Here is a 20,889-nt window from a genome sequence, read left to right as displayed (position 1 = left end):
TCAGAATCACTGTAAGTGCTTGTGTCATTTAGTCATACAAGTCTACACTTCTAGAAAACCTGAATTTATATGAAAGACTCTTTTTTTTCTCTTGAGACAACACAGGAGCCATTTGTTTATCATTTCTGTAATAGTCTATAATGACAATGGGGTTAAAAATAGCTGCTGAGCTTTGTAGTGTACAAGACCCATAATCCCTGAGAACGTTTTGCCAATTACTGTCACTTTAAAACAGTAGGCTACTTTATGTGCTTTACACCATAAATTGTTTTTTTCTTCTTTTTATCAGGATAAAGTATAACTAATTATGTAAATTGATTCAAGAAATATTTACACCCTTTACTTAAAAAGTAATTGCAGTAATACCACATATAGTAAAAGTCATGCATTCAAAATGTTATACTTCTTTTTTTAAGTATTGTTAGCAAAACATACTTTAAGTATCAAAAGTTAAAGCACTCTTGCAGAACACCCTATTTCAGAGTGCTGTGTCACTGTGATTTTAGATTAATACTTAGATTAATAGATTAATAATAATAGATTATTTTAAAACTCTAAGACATATTTTCATGGAAAATAAACAATTTGTTTTTCTGAATTTTTGAGATAACATAATTAATTTAGGAAAAATGTTTGTGTTTTTCTTCCAAGTGAATGTTTTATGTGTCCTTAGTCTTATGTTTAATTCGGGGTGGGGGCAAAAAAAAAAAAAAGATGAATTGTGTGTAGGATACAATGAAGAAATGTGAAAAATGTTGCAGTGTTAAAAAATCAACACATCACAATTGTCCTGCAGGAGCCCAGTGTTTAAATCATTTTATTACTGTTTTTTCTCAATCAGTCCAGTCCACTGTTACATGAAACCTATTTTCCAAATAAATAGTATTCAACCATTGACTTCCACTTATCAAAAAAGTTAGAGCTTCAAAAAGAAAAAACAGTGATTACAGTATCGACATGATTTACAATGCAATCAGTACAACTTAAACACTAGTTTGCATATTTCTATACATTAAACTGCTCCACGATCTGGAACACAGCAGTGATTAAACAGTGAAGTGGTTAATTCAGTTTGGAGTGTCAAGGTGCTATAATTATTAACTGTAATCTGTTAAAATATTCAACAGTAAACATTTTAATCACAAACCTTTTTTTAAAGCAAGGTTTCCTTTTTTTAAACAATAATCTCTTCACAAGTCTGCACACCAGTAGCTACACACTGAGTTTTGCAGGTGTATATGTTTGTATTAACTCTAATAAAGGGGAAAATATGAGATAATGTGACACATCAGATACAATTAAGTAGAAAGTGAGCAGTAACTGGTATTGACTGAGGGTCAATACATGTTAGGTCAGTGAGGGAGACTTCAAGCTTTTTTTGTGTGTAGTACCAGCATATGTAATAATATACAGCCACATGGTTCACACACAGGCAAATATATGAGTCAAATTTGTGGACATGTTTTTTTTACATTTTTACTGGGAACTTTCAAGTCAACTAGGTGACACTGAATTTGTTATTAAGATTTTTAAATGATCTGGCATACACATGTAATTTACACCACGCACATACGACACAGCTTGATATTTGCACAATTAAAAGTCATTAAAAAATATCACTTTACAGGTTGGAATTTTGTTCAAATGTCGTATTTAAAATTGAAGAAGCTGAGCTTTTTGTACCTTACAGTGTTACCCACTAATATAATATAGGATGACTAACAACCTTATAGTGACAAATGAATTCAAATAAATAATCATTTAGGGGGATGTTAAAAACCGATTGGTTTTCAAAAGATTATTAAATAAAATCCTTTGGTAGATTGGTTCCATAGTAATTGTATTTATGTGATACTCGACCTGATAGCAAAAAGAAACTTTAAGTTTGAAGTTAGCTGAGCTTTTTTTTTTGGAAAAGACATGGGATACTCTAGTATACTACTGTACAAATCTGAATACCTAAAACCCTATAAAACTAGGGCCACTTTATATTACATTGATTCAAATCTTATTATCAACTTACACCTGCGACTCACGGGGCTCCGCTGCCTGGCTGAACGAAATGTATTAAGATGTTAAACACATCTTCTACTTTGTAAGTATATTTACATAAACTGTATTAGTCACTAAACACATTAAACAGTTAGGATTCTGTATCTTCATTATTAACCCTAGATAATACTTAAAGCGTAACTTTGGTATTTTTCAACCTGGAGCCAATTTTCCCATGTTTTCGTGTCCAAGTGACTAATAAGAGCAAATTTTTAAATTGTCTGAGTATTGAGCAAGGGCAAGTGACAGGCTCAGATTAAGCTGTCTCTGGTTTAAGATCTTTCTTTTTCACAAAAAGTCAAACTCTGTGGTGATCCTTTCCATAATGAGACACTTATGATAACAATCTGAGTCTGTCAGTGGCAAACCAAGCACCTTCAATGGACACACGGTGAGCAATGCAAGACCAATTTCAAAAATTGTTGCTCCTACAAGTCACTCAGACAGAAAAACATGGAACAGTAGAGTCCAGGTTGAAAAACACTGACATTACCCTAATTCTGGACATCTACCAGAGAATTGGCTACCTTTCAGTGGGAATAGGTCATTAGCCAACAAATCAATCGTAAAGCTCCCACTTCATTAGTAACGGCTCATAATTATCAAGACTTCACTCTTTTCAGTCTCCCAGACTGGTAAAGCATGTGACCATTTAAGGTCAAACAGGCTGATATTATATACAGCACACAGATCATTGTGGGAAGGCAAAGTTTGTCAAATCAAATCACAACCAAACCAGTTTTGCTGAACACAATTGCAAATATGCAAATGTTCTCTAGTTTATATTGAGAATTAAAATCAATACTAAACGCTGAAACTTACCAAAGTGTTATAAAATGATCAAACAAATCACTGTTTGGCTCTATTATTGGCAAAATTTCTACAAAACTATTGCACATAAAAATACAACCTCTCTTAAGAACAATCACAACCGCCATACTGCTCACATAACTATGTGCAAACTAGTTTAAACGTTTCAACTCCTTATAAAGTTAAGAAATCAGCCTGTCAAAATAAGAGAAAGTATCATATCAGCATGATCATATTTATTAAAGATATTAAAGAAACCGTGTATGTGCTACGGGAGTCAGTTCAGTCAGCTGTTAAAAAAATCATCCATCCATTCATCTTCACAACTAAAGGAAAATAAAAGCTGAGTCTAGAAGACCCAAAACCATATATGTGCCTTTGATGATACTTGATATGAACTGTTTTAGTTTAAGTCAAAATGCACAAAATAAGGTTCTTTTCTCTAAAATCATTACATCTAGTGCATAGACCCGACGAGGCGGCTCTAAAGAAGTGACTACTGCACGGATTGACAGATGTACGTGTAGAAACTGCACTTGCGCAACATACGGCGAGTACAGACTTGACAGGGTGAGAAAGGCATCTATTCTGCCTCCATCGCCTGACCAGGGCGAAGTGAGATCAGCAGGATTAGGGTGGAACTAATCATGTAGGTGAGAAGTGATACAGAGTGAGGAGGATAAATGAATCTGTGACATAACAGCTTAGAAACGGTTGTTACTGCATATGATAGTTTGATAGAAAATAAAGATTTGTACGCCCATCTACCAGTTTGCACGCAGCTCCTGGCTGCAAGTGTCGAAAAGTGCTCGTTTGAAATGGATATGGCTCCTCCAAGCCCACTCTCCTCCATCCCATCCTGCTGCTCCTGTTGAATTACTCCTGACCAAAGCCTTCTGTCTCCTCTATGGCGAACATGAGCTTCTCCTTCAGCTGCTCATAGCTCTTGTAAGGAGGGAGGTCCAGACGATTAAAGCTAAGTGGAGAAAAAGGAAAAGAACCTTGATAACTCTCCACAGAATTACATGCATTTTCAACATAGGTGTAATCTGCAGTTTAAACATTTTTGACATAAATGCTAATAAAAGAAATGGCTTTGTGTTCCTTTTTGTTTACTGGTAATCATGAAATTCTGATTTATTAGATGAGCAATGTTCAGTTAATTCTCTGCTGCACTAAATTCCCATGATGCTGTAAGAGAGCATCTGCTAAAAAAAACAGTGTAAAAACTGTATTACTCAAGCTACAATAACAATGCATTACATAACTTCAAATGCCAAAAAGGAACGCTGGTGACTGTTTTAGTAAGAAATGACTAAGAAGGTTTGGTTTAATCCTGCATAAGTTTGGACATGTGGACTTCTACTGACGTAGTAGAATAATAAAGTGTGTCTGCAGGTTTCAGACACTCAAATTTAATGTTTGTTATCACCTATTCAAAGTAATTTTTAACAAAATTTAATAAATGATTTTTGGAAAAGTCATAATTTTTATTCAAGTTTGGAGGTAAGTATAAAGGTAAGTATATACATGCAGTATATGCATGTATATATGGTCCTGTGAAGAGGTAGGTTTTCTGTAGGAATACGGTTATTCGAGTGAGTTAGATTTATCAACATTTGCATAAAGGTAAAAAAAAAAAAAAGTATTAGGTTCAGTGGTTAAGTTTTAAGACATTGTAACATCAGAATGTGGACCTGCACGTGAAGAGCTTGACTTATTTTGGCAAAATGAAATTGGAAAGAGGGATAAATTACATTAAATTACATTAGATAAAATGTAAAAATTTAGACCTGGTGAATTCAGATTCAAGACCATTTCATAACTTTTAAGGCCCCATATTTTTAAAGTTGAATCTAAGACATTTTAGGACTTTTTAAGGACCTGCAGACACCCTCTAACTGGCCTTACCATGTGTGGCTTCGTGGAAGCCAGTTCTCTTTGCCCACTTTCTCAATGCAGAACTTTTGAGGGCCATTGCTTCCTGTAAAAAATCAATAAGAAGCATAAAGATTAAATCAAAGTCTGTTCTGATGTGATATGTAGTGTTTGAGCATATTTGTGTCTATTCTGCATACCCATCAGATCAGCGAAGCCGCCCACAGGAAGGCGACAGGTTCCTGTGACAAACTGCAGCAGCCTCATCCTCTTCTCGTTGTCCATCTCCTTCACAAACTGTCAACAGATCATTCTGTGTTTATACCACTCAGCAAATACAGTATGACATATTTTTAAATAACATATAATTCTGCTAAAATCACAAGTTGTTTTTTTTGGCTTTATCAAGAGTTTTAAAACTCTTTAGACCCTGTGAAGACTTACAGTCTATGACGCAAGAGCATAAAAGCGATTCAATCCAGTTTTTAGTTTGGAGTTCAAAGAAAAGAAAAGAAAATCAACAGTACACTCTGAGTGTGCAACTGTATGCACCAACCTGCCAGAACCAGAGGATCTGTTTGCTACTTCGGGCATAATGCCTGTAAATTGTGTTTCTCTGCCAGTCCACCAGGTCGATCTCCTGCATCCCACACAGCATCACCTAAGAGGAAGACGGAAGTAAGATCTTTAACGTGTAGACAGCGCACATTTCAGTTTGGAGAATGGTTTCCTTTAGAATTAACACTGCCCTAAACATCAAACTTTCCTGCTTTGGTAAAAGTTGTGGGGAATAGGTTCAGTTACTTCAGTACCTCTAATTCCTTTGCATCAAAGTATTGAAGGTATTGCTGAGGCAAAACTTCATTGAAGCCCTCAAAGAAAGCTTGAGTCTGTTCCTCTACACCTCTGGACAGCCGCCACTCTGCCACCAACCTGCGTACAAAAATATAAAGATCAACATTATGACTTAAAATAAAATCTAACATACAGAAGGAATGAAGACTCTTGACTGCTTAAAAATGAAGAACTTTACTTTTTGAAGTCTTAAATCATCAAATCAAAGTGCAATACATATTTTTAGATTTTTAAGTAGTAATGGACATCAACACTACGTTAAATGCTGCTATATACATGCAATGCAATTAGTTAAATAATGACCATTACCGCTCTATATTACCTGTCGATTTCACATTACAGGAAAATGAAAATACTTGGTTCACATAAAATATTGCCAGAGTTTGACTTGTAAGGGAAATTAAATTATCAATGTGTTATACTATTGCAGTTCAGCCTGGATAGTGCTGTGTGTAATGTGTAAGTGATAGAGGCTGAATGTAAAGGTGTTGAAGATAGATGGTGGATGAGAAGCAGTGGAGGACGTAGCTGTACCTGATGTATTCCTCCTTATTTTCCTCTGTGACTTGGATGTTCCCTCCATCTGGTTTCAGCTCGTGGGTGGTGACCTCCCCCAGGATCTCCTTGTCAACGGAGAAGAACATCTCCAGACCACACTCCTCTATGTTATTATCCCTACAGCCCAGAGAGTCATTATCACTATTAGCAATAACAAAATCCACCCACCGGTACTTGCAAATATGTTAATATGTTACATCTTGTTTGTTCGACGCTTTACGAGGGACTATGTGCCAGCCTATTTTTTGGCCGGCACCTAGGGAAACTCCACTGGTTACCTAGCAACTAGTCCAGGGAACAGCCCGGCACATCTAACTTCTGGCAAATAAGCAAATAAGCACACTTCCCGACTAAAGCTCCACTAATTGCAAAAACAAATGTAACAGCAGTGCAACTGTTACCCCACATCATAAATGTTGGAATTATGGTAAGTGGTAAAGAAAATCTTCTTATTTGTAAAGAATATGGTGCTCACATATTATTTGACAATGAAACATCTTAATGAATGTTTTCAACATGAAAACAGTTTAGTGTGAACTTTTTTGTCCCGTTCAACGTTTTTTTGGGGGGAGTGTTTCCTTATCTGCTGAGGATGCTGGAGGGATGTTTTATGTTGTAAAGCCCTCTGAGGCTTGTTATGATATTTGATATTGGACTTGAGAGATCAAACTGAAATTGATACTGAATTGAAATCACTGTTTGTACAGCCCTGTGGGACATGCTTTGTTATTGGCCCACAATGAACTTTGACTTGGGTATGAAATGTGCATAAGTATAATAAGTTTGCCTTGCCTAAACCACAGTAAAGGACAAACATACCATTTTATGTGACATATACATGCTAACGTTTCCATCCACTTGTGAAAACCCACCTCATGATCACCATACTATGTACATGATCATCAGCTACCCACCAACCAAGTCCCATATTTTCTCTTTTTGTCCCCAGACGTACTTAATCCAGATGAGCGAGTTGTAAAACTCTGGATCTATGGACTCCAGGTCTTTCAGAGCCAGAGGTTTGTTCAGGATACGCTTGTAGAAAGGCAGGGAGAAACCTGTGTCGATGAATTTGCCGTGGAACAAGGCCTAGAAAAGAACAATACAGGACAGTCAGGTAAACAATTGTATTTAAAACAGAAAAATACAACACAGAAAAATCTAATAACAGAGAAAATGGACTATTATGTCAATAATATTATTTTCAATAATAAATAAATTGCCCATAGCTATAAGGCATATTTATAAGCCCACATGTATAACTGTCACGACCGGCATTATATCTTCATTGAAGCCACACCCCCTTTTGGGGGAAGAATTGCATAATTGCACAAGGAGAGAGACAGGACAATGCAGAAAAGCTGTTGTTTAGCAGGTTCATGTCTGTACACTCAGCACACCAGCAAACTTCCCTTTTTTTATCTTGTGTGTGCGTCCCTTTTTTTAAATCATTCTGGGCTGGGTCCCCCCTCTAAACTTGCATGTTTATTTAGTTCAATAAATGCAGCGCAGACGGAACTCATTGTTTCTTCTATTTTTTTCCCTCCTTTAGACCTGTCAATCTGGACCTAGCTGATCAGATCCATGGATGAGAGGAGCAAAGCATGACATCAGCTACTCCAAAAAGCTTATAGACCCAGCAGGAAGAACTGTTTAGCTGCACGTTCAATGCATCTGACGTTCTGCTCAGTTTTGCCAAGTACCCTAATGAGCCAGTCTGGTCTAATCATATTCATGTTGACAAAGAGTTCAGGTACCATGGCAATGAAGCGTCCTATGAACTTGAAGTACTTGAGGTGATCAGGGTTAATGTAAGAGGCAGGGTTGATCTGCAGACAGTAGTTGTCCTTGCCAGCGTACTCAAACAAACAGTACATGGGGTTCAGTACTTCATGAGAGAGCAAGAAGAACCATTCCCTGAAAATAAAGCCACAGAGGACAAAAGAAAATTAAGCAGAGTGGTCATACTGGTTAAAGTGGTTTTGGAGAATCAGAAAATAATGTGCGGTTATTACTACAACAGGTTTTCTGAGGAAAGGGTGGTGTCAGAATAGCTTTAAATGAGAATAAAACACACCTTAGGAGTCATACAATAAGACGCATTAGTACAAAATGTAACTTCAGTTGACATTACCTGGCCACACCCCCGTAGTCCAAACCTTCCTCTCCGGGGAATATGATCCACAGTCTACGCCTCAGGTCTTGAGGGTGGAAGCTCATGATCTTTGAACGCAGACAAACAACGAAAACAGTTACAGACCTCAAACATTGACAAGACAGATCCACTAAACAGAGAACTGCAAAAAAAGTATACAGTTTATTGAAATGATCACCTGTTGAAATGAATCCTCAAACAAGGTTTTCCGGGAGACGGTAATCTTAATGTGCTGAGGCATCGATAATTGCTGAGAGGGGAAAAATACTTTAACTCAACACTTAACACTTCAGATAATTTGAATCCTTTGAAGGGTACATAACTGAACTTTAACTTTTATCTTTGCACATTCAAGCTCTAGAGACATGAGTGCCCACAAAGGAGCAGCACAAAGATAAAGAAAGATATATAACAATCATAGGAGATAACAAAGCATTTCAACAGCTGTTGTGCAGTACATACCTGACACCAGAACCTGAAGTATTGCACTTTGGCTTTGAAGTCCCTGACATAGGTTATCTGTGGCCCGTTCTCACTGTGGAAAAGACCATAAGAACCAGTTTCAATGTCCAGCCAACAAGTACATATAGGTAATGTATGCACATGATGTGTGTCACTGTTTATTCACATTCAAGTGACTTGAAAAGTGAAATTATGCTGCCACTGTGGTAAAGTATACTGTTTTAAGGATGCTCTAGTCAAGCTTTTCATCATCATTGTAATTAAGATCATCTGATGTGACATCAATGACTGATTTAAAAGCATGTAGACCTGCACTGATCATTATTTTTCTATCAACATTTAATCTAATTACACTCTGAAATTTGGAAGGGTTGCTTTTAAGAGGACAAATATGCGGATCTAAATTACATAAATATACAGGCTACAGATCCTGGACAAATACTAGTTTCTTAAAAAGGCAGATGACCTGAAGTGAGTGCTGCTTAAGTAAAGGTTGCATTCAACATAATCATGTTAAAGGAATAGTGCGCCCACAAAATGACTGTTTGTAAATCAGTTTTTCAAGTCATATCACCTTGAATTCATGAAGAAAGGTGTAGTTTTTCTTGTATGCCCGGACTGAAAATGGTGACAATATTTATTTACTTATTGGGGGGTTTAACAACACCAAAACTATATGAAAATAGCCTTTTACAAACTCTCCCACAACTTGTGCAGTATAATCCATGTGTCATTTATTCAGTCCTATCATCAGTACCTCCCAAACACATGCAATTTCGCCAAAAAAAACATAGCTGTTGAGGTCTTGCTTTAAAGAGGGCATAGATAGGATTCACCTTAACTTCAATTTTAAATAGAAGGGTTTCAGCAGAAATGCATGTGTAAACGACTGGATGAATGAGACCTGGATTACATTGCAAGAGTTGTGAAAGAGTTTGTACACTGATGTTTCAGTATAGTTTTGTTGATGTTTAATGTAGTCCACAATATATCAATATGTTAGCCGTTTATCATGGATGCATACTAGAACAAACAAGGTTGTCTTGATGAATTCAAGGTAATGCAGCACGCCTTTTTAATGAAGAAATTGTCATTTTCATTCCTTTAAGGCTAACATTTAAACAAGAACTCACAGTGAAGATTTCCCTGTGCGAGGGTCAATGTAGGTTGTGGTTCTCCGGTTGTGGTCTACAAAGTAAGGAATACCGTCCACAGTAAACCTCATCTCCCAACCCTCTGGCAAGGGCTTGTCATTCAGCAGCCTGCGCAGTACAAATACACACAAATAAACATCAAACACACAAAAGATAAATACACTGCTATCTTGACTTTTCATCCTGTTAAATAAGAGAAATCCTAAACCTCATTCTCATACCAGAGTGCTGAAGGATGTCATGTTCCATCTAAAACTAGAGAAGATAACATTTACCCTATGGGGGAAAAAGGCTGACTTCAGTAAAACATGGACTCGATTTATATCCTATGTCACTTCGTTTGGATCAAACAGTATTGGAAGACTGAGAGGAGAGACCAGAGGGCTGGGAAAGGGGGAGGGTGGTTTAATATCCTGTATATTGTATGGCCATTTTGTATTACATAAACTAGAATATTATGATAATTCAAGAAAGAGATGCTTTAAAAAATAGATTAATACACACAAAATTTACAAAGAAAGTTGAATGAGGGAATCTGATTCTAAAAGAAAATTTGCTCTACTAACAAAGATATACTAACAGAGTTACTTATCTATGTCCACATCAAACAGCAGACATTACAATATTAAGATATAAATATCAATATATGCTGTATTTACATACAGTAAGTTATATTTGTGCATTCCTAATAATAAAAAAAATATTAATAACAGGATTAAATGTTTTAATATCTATCTTTACTAAATAACTGTCCCGAAGAGGAATTTTGCATTGAAGTTTTCTTGATATACACAGGGTGACATGATACTTGATTACTAATCAGATACCTTTTCAGATTGATATAAATAATTCATATATGTTATTAAAATAATTCAAGAGCTTATAAATATCAGAATTTTTTATCTTTTTTGAAAACAGAACACAGATACGCTATTTTTAAATTTACAAACTTAACTGCAGCAGTATAAACCGGGAAGGGTTGAATAACATATCCTTAATATTCAAATAAAATCAGGGCTTCCTACATACTGCTTCACAGTCATTAACTTATGACATTCAACTGTGTTTAGTCAGATGCTCTTTTCTTTTGGACACATAACTTCTTTATTAGTAGCAGTTTATTCATGATTCAGTGCAAGCACAGTTTAGAGTAATTATCTGGTACAAAATAACCATGCTAGAATCAACTTAATATATTCTAAGATGCTTTTAATTATGTTAAACGTTCTACAGTCAATACTTCCACACCTCCAAGACTGTTCGCATGCATTTGTCTGTCATTATCCACCTGCTGGTCACTCATTACAGGTAAAGACAGCTTTGTAGTGCTGTTCCACCCTCGAGCTGATATGAGTCATTTCCAACTTTAAGATAGCAGTGAATTCCTAGGCCTAAAAGAAGAACCACATTTGCGTCCACTCCATTCTTATACTTCACTCTAAGGACAGATTTTCTACTCTGAAGTGTTTTAGTAACATTGGAGCTGAGCAGGTTTCTGGCCCATTAGCCCTTCCTACAGAAGATAAAACATAACTACAGCAAAGTGAGGCAGAATCCTTTATGGTCAGTGTAATAAAAGGTATGACAGTATCAACATACACATTACATAACACAGAATTGCACAGGCATACACTCACCCTTGTGTCCTGGGGTCCTCCCACTGTGTTGTCCGTGTTGGGTGATGAACAAAATATACTCTCCCATTGGTGTCGGTTCTTTTCTCTGTTATAAAAAACAAAACAAAAAAAATAATGTTTATAAATAAAAAATATATATATATATATATATATATATATATATATGTGTGTGTGTGTGTGTGTGTGTGTGTGTGTGTGTGTGTGCGCGTGTGTGTGTATATATTAATAAATTAGTATCACATTTTACTGTGTTTTTCCTAAAATTTCAGTAACTACAGCTAAAATCATTTTCAATGCTCCTTAATATTTACCCCAACCATGTGGCAGAGGTCCCTGCGGGTCAAACTCTTTGTTGGTCGTGGCTGCCAAATGGTCTTGGAGCTGAGCCAAAGAGAGAGAGAGAGACACATATTGAGTCTAAAAAAGTCTAAAAAACCTTAAAAGCTGCCTTTGTCACAACCAGTTAAAGCAAGCATACTTTAATATAGCTTACAAGTACTGTAAAGCAAGTGTAAGTGACCTCATTGCATTCTCATCTCTTTTCCCACTTTGTTTTAAAGTTTTTCAAGTAGTTTTTCAGTATAAGGATCATACAGTCAAAAACACTGAGAAGCAGGACAGATGTCACACATGGACAAGAAATGGCAACAGCTGGGACTGTCTACAGCAGTGTCTCCCATGCTGGAAAACCCCTTGAGGCAGTTTTGGCTTAATTTCATTTTTGTTGTGATTTGATTTACTTCCAAGCAAACAAAATAATGTACAGCCAGTAAAACAAAGTAAACCTGAAATGGGAAAACAAAAATCATCATCTGAGGTTTAAGTTCTGTCTCTGCAAGGTCAGCAAGTCACCTCATTTTGGGGAGCAAGCCAAAAATGTTGAAAACCAAGAACTGACTGTCTTATATTATACAATGTTTTCGTCTTATTATTACTTCACTTGGATGTTTGAGCTTCACTGTTCTCACCATAAATCTCAGTGATTTGGATTTTGTGGACATGAATATAACAATATTTGAATTTTCATCTATACTGGATCTTTTTTAAAAGGAGAGGGAGTAGATGTAATTATAGCACTTTTTAACAATGGAGGTGAACTTCTTAGGGTCATTTATGCTCAACTTTAGATACATATAAAGAAACAGAGGAAGTCTTCTGTTAGCACTTTGTGTTCAATTTTACATATTTATGCATGTTCTCTAAAAGATTACAGATGCAAACGATCAAAGCAGTACCACCTGAGACTGAAAGGGGATTTTGGTGTAGGTCAAACGAGATACAACTGTAGAAAACATCAGACATTTACACAACGGCGTAACAAACAGTAATATAGTAATATAGTGAAAATATTTCTCCATACATATGTCACAAGTATTTAATGGCCTAACAGACAACCGCCGTCTACAACACTGCCTCTGTTAAAAGGGACCTCCTCAACCGTCGCCTTGACACATTTGACTCTGCCATCAGTAGTGCCCTCTACTGGCTGTATCTACGCCATCATAAAGGACGTATGGAAGTATGAGAGCAGTGACTTTTAAACCTTTAATGTTTGAACACACTGATCTGTTTTTGTATGTAAATGAAGTATAAATGAGCTCTTAGAAAAAATATAAGATACTGATTCTTATTCGGAGCAGAGTATTTACTATAGGTCATGAATCATGTCTCGATGGGCTTTTATGGTAAGTCAAAACAAATAAATGTCAAACTGTGCTTTGTGTGCGCTGAATGTAACAAATCCAGTGACTCAATACAGCAAGTGCTCTCACCCCATAGATGAACCTCTGGTTAAACTGATGCATGGCTCCCTGCAGCTGGCTGCGCTGGTGCTGCCATTCTTCGTAATTACGCACTGACTCCTGCGTGGGGCGTTGCCATGTCGTTGTTCGGGTAATGTGGTCAACATAGTACACCCTACCCATCGGGTCCACCCTACGCTCCCACCTACAGAGCAAGGAAAGTAAGAAGAAGGCAGGGTAGAGTTGACAATGTAGACTAAATGACTGCGGTGCCTGAGGGCTCCACATGAGATCCATATGACACACAAGAAGTTTTAATCTCTGACAGTATTTATCTAGTAAATACATTTAAAAACATGGCGTGAAAAAAAGAGTGCAGCTCTACTGTAACAGTAAAAGTGGTTATGAAATACGTTTGTGCTAATCTGAGATCATTTTTATGTTATTATAACAGAAGGCCAACAAAGCACAGCAAGGACCATGTTAGTATTCATAGTATAGATGATGAAACAAGTGTTTTGGTACCCTGTAGGCAGAGGATCAGGCCTTTCCCAAGTTGTCCTTTTCTCAATGTGATCCACATAGTACATCCGTCCGTTCTGGTCCACCCTTTGCTCCCACCTGCAGAGACAATAAAAATGAGCGAGTAAAGACAAAGCACAGGAAACAGGATATAGATAGAGGTCAACTACTGAGAAACTGGATTCTGTCACTAAAAAACTTTCACTCTTAAAACACCTACAGCTTTGCTACATAACACCACAGCAACACACACAAAGATTCCTGAGGCCACAGTCTGGTTAACCCATCCAGGATGTTTTGATCAACACAATTAACACAAATTGAACAGATCTCTGTGACTTCTTTCCAACCTTGCATTTTTGTCCAATCACCACATTTTTTTTCTCAGATTTGACAAGTTAAAATAGTTTCACATGAGTTTCATCACAGTCCGCTACACAGTGTCATCAAAGTCACTTCCTTGTCTCTGGTTTTGAACATGCAGACATGTGCAACACAGGCGTCTTACATTTACCGATAGGAATGACTGGCAAACTTTTTTATACAACAAAAAAAAACCCAGAGAATGACTGAAACACACTGACAACAGACAGAACAAATCACCATAACAGAGGCTGTGTGATTCATCCACGAGTGAGATAAGTCTGTTTTTTTTAACTGAAACTAGTCTGCCTTTCGATTTTTAATAAATTACACAAAAAAAATTCAACAACATTGCAATTTTCACTTGTTTTTGCAATTTCATTACCAAAAAAGCCTTAAAATGACATGCACTGCAATTATATAGAAAAGCTGCTGTGAAATCATGTATTTTACGGTGGCAAAAATCCCCCAACAAGCCCAATAAATCATGGAGGGGCAGTCTAATTTGCCTGTTAACAGTGGCTACAGTGAAAACTGAAGAATAGTGTGATGCTCTTTTACCCTGGTGGTAGGGGACCGTTGCTCATGGGTGCAATTCGGGGAGTTGTGGTGGCCAGAGCGGCTGAAGCAGAGGTCCCTGGTTTGGGGCCACTCCCTGCCTGTGAAGAAACTGCTGTCGCTGCTCCGGCGCCTGAGTCATCCTGCTGATTTGAACACCCACTGGCTGACGCCTGTGATGAACCATCAGAAGCTGGACCTTCACTCAGCTCGCTAGGAGAGGAACTGCTAGAGGAGCCTGTGGAGAGGAGTGGGAGGATGGCACAGGAAAAAAAACCTTTACGTCTGTGAATTAATCTGCAGAGGTGGATTTGATTTGATTACAGTCGTTAAATACAGTGAACACTTTGTCTGTATATGAAAAGAAAATCGATAAAATGTGAGAATGAGAAATGAAATGCTAACGAAATGTAGCTATATTGCAAATTCTTTGATATCTTGTGCTTTCCTACTTGGTGAGGCAGCTGGTCTGCGAGGTGTAGGAGGAGGAGGTCGGGCTGGTCTGGGAGGACGTGAGGCATTAGAGCCTCCTGGAGATCGTGAAGGAGAACCCGTACCATTGACAGCATGACCATTAGGTACAATGACCCACTCCTCTGAGTCACTGGAGGGAGACGTGTCTCTGCTTGATCTGAGGATCAAAATATTTTCTTAAGTTATACTACAGCTATACAATGAACATTTTCTATAAGTAAACACACAAACTTCATCAGAAGTATAACTTTTTTCTTACCAAACCCATAATCATTTAAACAAGAAAGCATGTACAGGTTTATTATAAAAGTTTACTGAACCTGTTGCCATTGTCTCCATTTTGTTTTGCCTTTCCATTTGGAACATTTGCTACAATGACAAAAAACATGATGACATCATTAATGTAAAATAACTTGGGATGTTACTGCAACAGTTGGTTATTTAACAATTGGGAACAAGAAATGGAATGAGAGAGACATTTCACAGTTATATATATATAAACCTAAGATTCTGTGCATAGTTCATGTTCTCAAATTGTTCCTGCAGTTGACCTAGTGAAGTGGATGTCTGTCTGTGTGTGGTTCCTTACCATGTTCTCTCTCTGCTGAGGCGAAGGTTTCTGGGTCCACCTGCATGCCGTCCAGACAGACTGACAGGTCGCCGACAATATCCCGAGGGTCTCTGTCAGAACACAGCTGCAGTGTCTGCACCACCTCACACACTGAAGAGGGTACAGAAAATAGTATTAAACAGGTGCTTAGAAATTTGCAAGACCGACATCACGCCTTAGGTACACTCATCATCACATGAACACCCACACTGACGGATCACAACTAAATGAAAACGATGATGCTAAGGCTGCAATGAGGCAGCAGAAATTTCCACGGCATCTATGAACTTCTCCCAATGAAAATCTGAAAATAAAATGTTCTTTAGGAAGGACCCCCTCACTGGTCATTCATAATCGTCTCATTCTCAAGGTATTTTGTTACTCTAAAGATGGCAGCATCAGTCACTTTGTCAGCTCAAAATACTTTACTCACATGGGGTGTAACAAGGCACAGTTTTAAGAATCTTGTTTATTATTGGCATATAAAAAGCAAGCATCTATATAGACTATGGACCAAAATTGTATGTCACAATATGCATGCCATAGACATTAGACTATAAACACACTCCAAACAGGCAGAAGATCATAAGCTTAAGCGAGGCTTGTATCTCAGGGAAAAGAGGAGCTAGTGTGTGTTCTGTGCACGTTGGTTGTTATCAAAGCAGAGTAAAACACACTCATAACAAACACGGGCAGATATGCACTCTAACACAAATGTACAGTGTGTCCAACATCTCCCAAGTATATTGTGCTGATAGACTGAGACATACTGAATGAATACTGAAAGTGTGATTACAAGGGATACAAAGTTTTATTAAAGCTGAAACAAACTGGCCATGTGGTGGGAGTTTTGTCCTAAATATGTCAAAATATTCTGTGGGAACAGATCCACAGGGCCTAGAAATATTACCTCCATACTCTGCTTCTTAGACAACACATATTTTCCATGTTAAAAGTTGAAATGACGAAATAACAGTATAAGCAAACTTTACCAAGAAATAATATTTTTGTTTGTATCAACATTTTTAAAGAAAACACAAGATTGCAGTTTAGGAGAAATAAAGTAGTATGTACTAACATTTCAGGTCATTGGCCTTAAGAGTCTCACTGATCTCCAGAATGGCCATTCCCAAAAGGATGTCTGCTTTCAGTGTCTGGTGACTCCAAACACGAAAGATCAGCTTGCTGACCGGAGTCACAATTCTGTAGAAAGGTGATAAAATGACAAGATTCAAGTCAACACCACAGAAAAAAAGATTTAGGGTGATCTGCACTAATGCTTAAAGGATTCGTAAACTGTCAAAGGCTGTGGCAAAAAAAAAAAAAATCAACCAGTGATGATTATTGTTTTCTATGTTTGTTTGTTTTTTTCTTAAGATGGGGGTGGCTTAACCTCTCTGTGTTTTTTCTTTTATCTAATTCATCATTTAAGTATATTAAGTATAAATTCCTAACACTGGCCATTTGCTTTCAATGTGAGTGTTTCTTGTTCTATATTTGACATCAGTGCAGTTAAATGTGCTCTAAGAAAAAACTGAAATGACTTGTAAGACATCATTTCTGTTCTAGAGGCTGGTTAAATAAGCCACAGACTTCATGCAGTCTATGATTTTGAGATAACATGCTCTAATTATTTAAAATAAATGGCTTTACTAATAAAATACTCATGATGGGTTATTAGATTTACCAGTAACTAACTTACCTTTACAAACTAGACCTTATTGACAACAATCATGATGAGCAGTAGGTGTTGGGTGCATGGACTTTGTGAACAAGCCTATTTTTATTGTGATACATCAGATATTTACTCAGAATATAACTGCCAACTATTTAGTTTACTCTTATTGATATAATCACAAAATCCCCAGCTCCTTACACCAGAAGCAGACCTGGTTCTGAGAGGTCTATAATACAGAAAACATGCATAGACTACACCTCAGAACATGCCACTACAATAAAGACACATCCAATAATTAATAAGGTATTTATTCAACTAATTTCTCTACCGTAACAATCATAATAGTCGTACTCACACTGTGACAGCCTGCTTCCATTTGGGACTGTGTGTGTTGTTGCATTTCTCAGTCCTCTTTGACTGACCATCCACAGCTACCTCAACATACGGGCTGGGACCAAACCAGTTCTTTTTGTTTTCCTTCAGCTTGGCTGAAAGCACTGGAAAAGAGAACAACCACAGTGAAACTGCAGGTAATGATTTGATCAGCATTTGTCAGAAAGTGCATTTGGTAAAGATGTCACAACATGATGAAACCATTAACATAAAGATATAAACCACAAATTCCTGTAGCCTCCCTGTGATCAACACAACAGTCAGTGACAGCTCCTCAGGCCTTTTTTCATCATTGCAGGAACGTAACGTCCTATAGCCTGTAGCTTTCCCCAAGACAAACAATACTGAACAACACTACAGCTTTTTGTTTTTCGCTGATAATCAAGCTTACTTGCAATACTAACTTACCTGTGACTTGTAATTGGGCCTTCATGGTTCATCCATAACACTGTAGCCACACTGAAAGGACCTGCAACAACTGCGACAAGTGACATCACATGTAAACATTGGATACTCTATGCTGGTAACCTACTTACAGAGTGATTAGGCTATTACGTTACAGTCAGTGGAAAATAAAGCCTGGCTTTAGCATGTATTGATGAGACAATCTAACTAAAACAAAGGAGTATAATAGTATCAGGTATCTGCAGACATTAAAGTGGTAGATCAGATTTTTTGACATGGGGTTGTGTGAGGTATTTAAGCATAGTCAGTGTGTTATATACAGTAGATGTCAGTCAGCACACCTTAAGTTTGGAGAAGCAGGCGGAAGTCCAATAAGGATGCTAGGCAATTTATTGCTGTGGAGGGGTCAGCAACAAAACAAGTTTTTTAACCACTTAAAAAAATCCTACCTAACGAAAATCAAGATCATATTAAGTGTGTGCTATAGCGAAGAGTGTTTTCACTGCTTAACCTTTCTAACAGACAGTCTATCTGATGGGGAAGCAGTAGAAGTATTCAGATCCCCAATTATGCTCTTGTGAAAGCCACAAGACTCCATTGACAAAAACAGCAATTTTAGCTCAATCAACATGGTAGCTGCTAGTCTACCGCTGCTTCAATCAATTAGTTAGTTTGTGTTATTGTGTGACTTGGATGAATCCAAAATAACACTTTTAAACAACAAAGTCACGCAATACCACAACCAAAATAACTGTTTAAGGCAGGAGTAGACCAGCAGCTCCTGTGTTCAGCAATGTTAAATCACTGTTTTTCTCAATGGAGTCTGGCTTAGAAGAGAGCATTACATCAGCTTCATTTTCCTGTTGGAAATTGTTTTCTGAAAGTAAGGTAAAGCGGTGAAAAACAAAAAACAAACACTGAAAGTCATTGATTTTTCTAGATGTAACTTTTTTGGGTGACTAAAATACATTTTGTTGCTGACCCCTCCATAGTAGTACATTGCTTAGTTTCCATAGCGACTCCAGTCTGCTTCTCCAATCCGGGGGCGTGCAGACTGACATCTAGATATATTGTCTATGGATAAGTGCCCCATACAACTTCATGTTAAATGTTTTTTAAGTTTCCATTGACTTAATTTATAGTATGAACTTGAACTGAACTATGCAAACATTTTAACAAAATTTCGACTGTACAGTCTAACTGACAGGCAGTCTCATTTTATTTATTATTTATTTATTGCCTGTAATCTTATATTGTATTATCTCACAACTCTAAACACTCTATGAGTAATACTATAATGTCAGACGTAAAAACTGAACTACCAGGCACGTAGTCCGTTGACTTAGTTAAATCTTAGCTATTTCAAGAAACCACCTTTCATAACGGAAAATCCCATCCTTAACTTGGTTAATTTAAGTCTCACTAAACCTTCCCTAATAACCTGTGTCAATATCCTTAAACAGGACAAGAGGGTACCAGACATAGGAAGGTACATTAATATAATTTAGCAAAAAGACGTTTAGAGTATCAGACAGTAACATGAAGTTGTTAACGAGGCGACGTGTTTCCTGCTATCTGAACACAAGGGCAAAACAACTGTAGCTTAATAGCTTTATCTGTCAGGTTAGCAGGGAGTTAGCCAGCAGGAGATTTGTTGTCAAGACAACTTTAAACACTAGCCTTTTGTAGGGTTGCTGCTTTGAATGTGACATTACTAGGTTGGATTATTGCCTACAATGGAAATGTTTTGGTAAATAACTGAGAGAAACTGAGAACTTCCACCACCTGGGGCAACTTTGTTCGCCGACGTCCTGAACATCGAGGCTTTAGCTAACGTCAGAAATGCTAACATCGCCGGGCTCCTTGAGCAGCTGAGATCGTTCAGTCGAGGAAATCTAACAGTTTTCACTCGGTGAAGGACTGCATGACCATACCTGACAGAAGAAGAAGAAAATGGCCTCACAGACTTCGGATACTGCTAAGCCTATGTTGTTGACAGGTAGCTGCCTGCCATCAGCACAGCTCTGTGTTCCGCTAGCCAGAACAAGAGCGGCTTTTCCGGTATGAGCTTTTCACAATAAAATGGTATCTCTACGGCAGGGGTGTCCAAACATTTTTGAATGAGGGCTAGACTGGATAATGTTGGGGGGGCGGCTGCTTCTTACAATAAATGAGTTTTATTTAAAGATCAAAAAAGTAATTTTATGAGAATTGAGTCGAAAGGGGATATTATATTACAGAAATAAAAACATATTGCCAGCAAACTACAGGGCCTTAAACAGGCGCGAGCACTTTAGTGGCTGCATTTTTGTATAGTCTATAAAACAGTTTGGTACGGCTAATCTTCTTTTGCCACTGTACTCAGCCATAACACCAATAAGAAACCCAAAGCATTAATTGTGAATTTTGTTCCAGCTGTTGTTGTTGCTTTTAGTCTATACACTTGCCTCTGGATGTTTGTGCAATTTTGTTTGTTTGGGTTTGTTTTGCTTTGGTTTTTTACATTTTGTCTTTTTGCAGTTTTTCTACCTCCCCATTGTTATTATTATTATTAGTAGAAGTAGTAGTAGTAGTCGCAATCGG

General features: G+C 37.4%; 1 protein-coding gene across 1 annotated transcript; it reads right to left on the bottom strand.

The window, feature by feature from the left end:
• Window positions 1–791: 791 nt before the first annotated feature.
• itcha (itchy E3 ubiquitin protein ligase a) lies at window positions 792–20,342 on the bottom strand. The gene is made up of 24 exons (XM_042505214.1): window positions 20,241–20,342; window positions 18,310–18,379; window positions 17,864–18,005; window positions 16,909–17,033; window positions 15,810–15,941; window positions 15,541–15,589; window positions 15,199–15,377; window positions 14,750–14,984; window positions 13,829–13,924; window positions 13,334–13,508; window positions 11,873–11,942; window positions 11,562–11,646; window positions 9,904–10,032; window positions 8,771–8,843; window positions 8,487–8,558; window positions 8,288–8,376; window positions 7,911–8,070; window positions 7,109–7,242; window positions 6,130–6,270; window positions 5,553–5,673; window positions 5,297–5,401; window positions 4,941–5,037; window positions 4,774–4,846; window positions 792–3,838 (listed from the first exon to the last, which is right to left on the bottom strand). The coding sequence occupies exons 2-24, from the start codon at window positions 18,332–18,334 to the stop codon at window positions 3,739–3,741; spliced, it is 2,607 nt and encodes an 868-aa protein (XP_042361148.1). The 5' UTR covers window positions 18,335–18,379; window positions 20,241–20,342; the 3' UTR covers window positions 792–3,738.
• Window positions 20,343–20,889: the final 547 nt, after the last annotated feature.

The sequence above is a fragment of the Plectropomus leopardus genome, chromosome 2, assembly GCF_008729295.1.
Source record: "Plectropomus leopardus isolate mb chromosome 2, YSFRI_Pleo_2.0, whole genome shotgun sequence".
NCBI lineage: Eukaryota > Metazoa > Chordata > Actinopteri > Perciformes > Serranidae > Plectropomus > Plectropomus leopardus.
This window is presented reverse-complemented; position numbering and strand designations above follow the sequence as displayed.

Bases quoted from the DNA above. Each gene is read 5' to 3' on its own strand.
- itcha (XM_042505214.1), bottom strand. From the start codon at position 18,334: ATGAAGGCCCAATTACAAGTCACAG. The intron at 15,590-15,809 runs GTAAGGAACCAC...TTGTCATTGTAG, and splicing joins CTCAGCAGAGAGAGAACATG to CAAATGTTCCAAATGGAAAG. The intron at 8,071-8,287 runs GTAATGTCAACT...CTTTATTTTCAG, and splicing joins GACTACGGGGGTGTGGCCAG to GGAATGGTTCTTCTTGCTCT.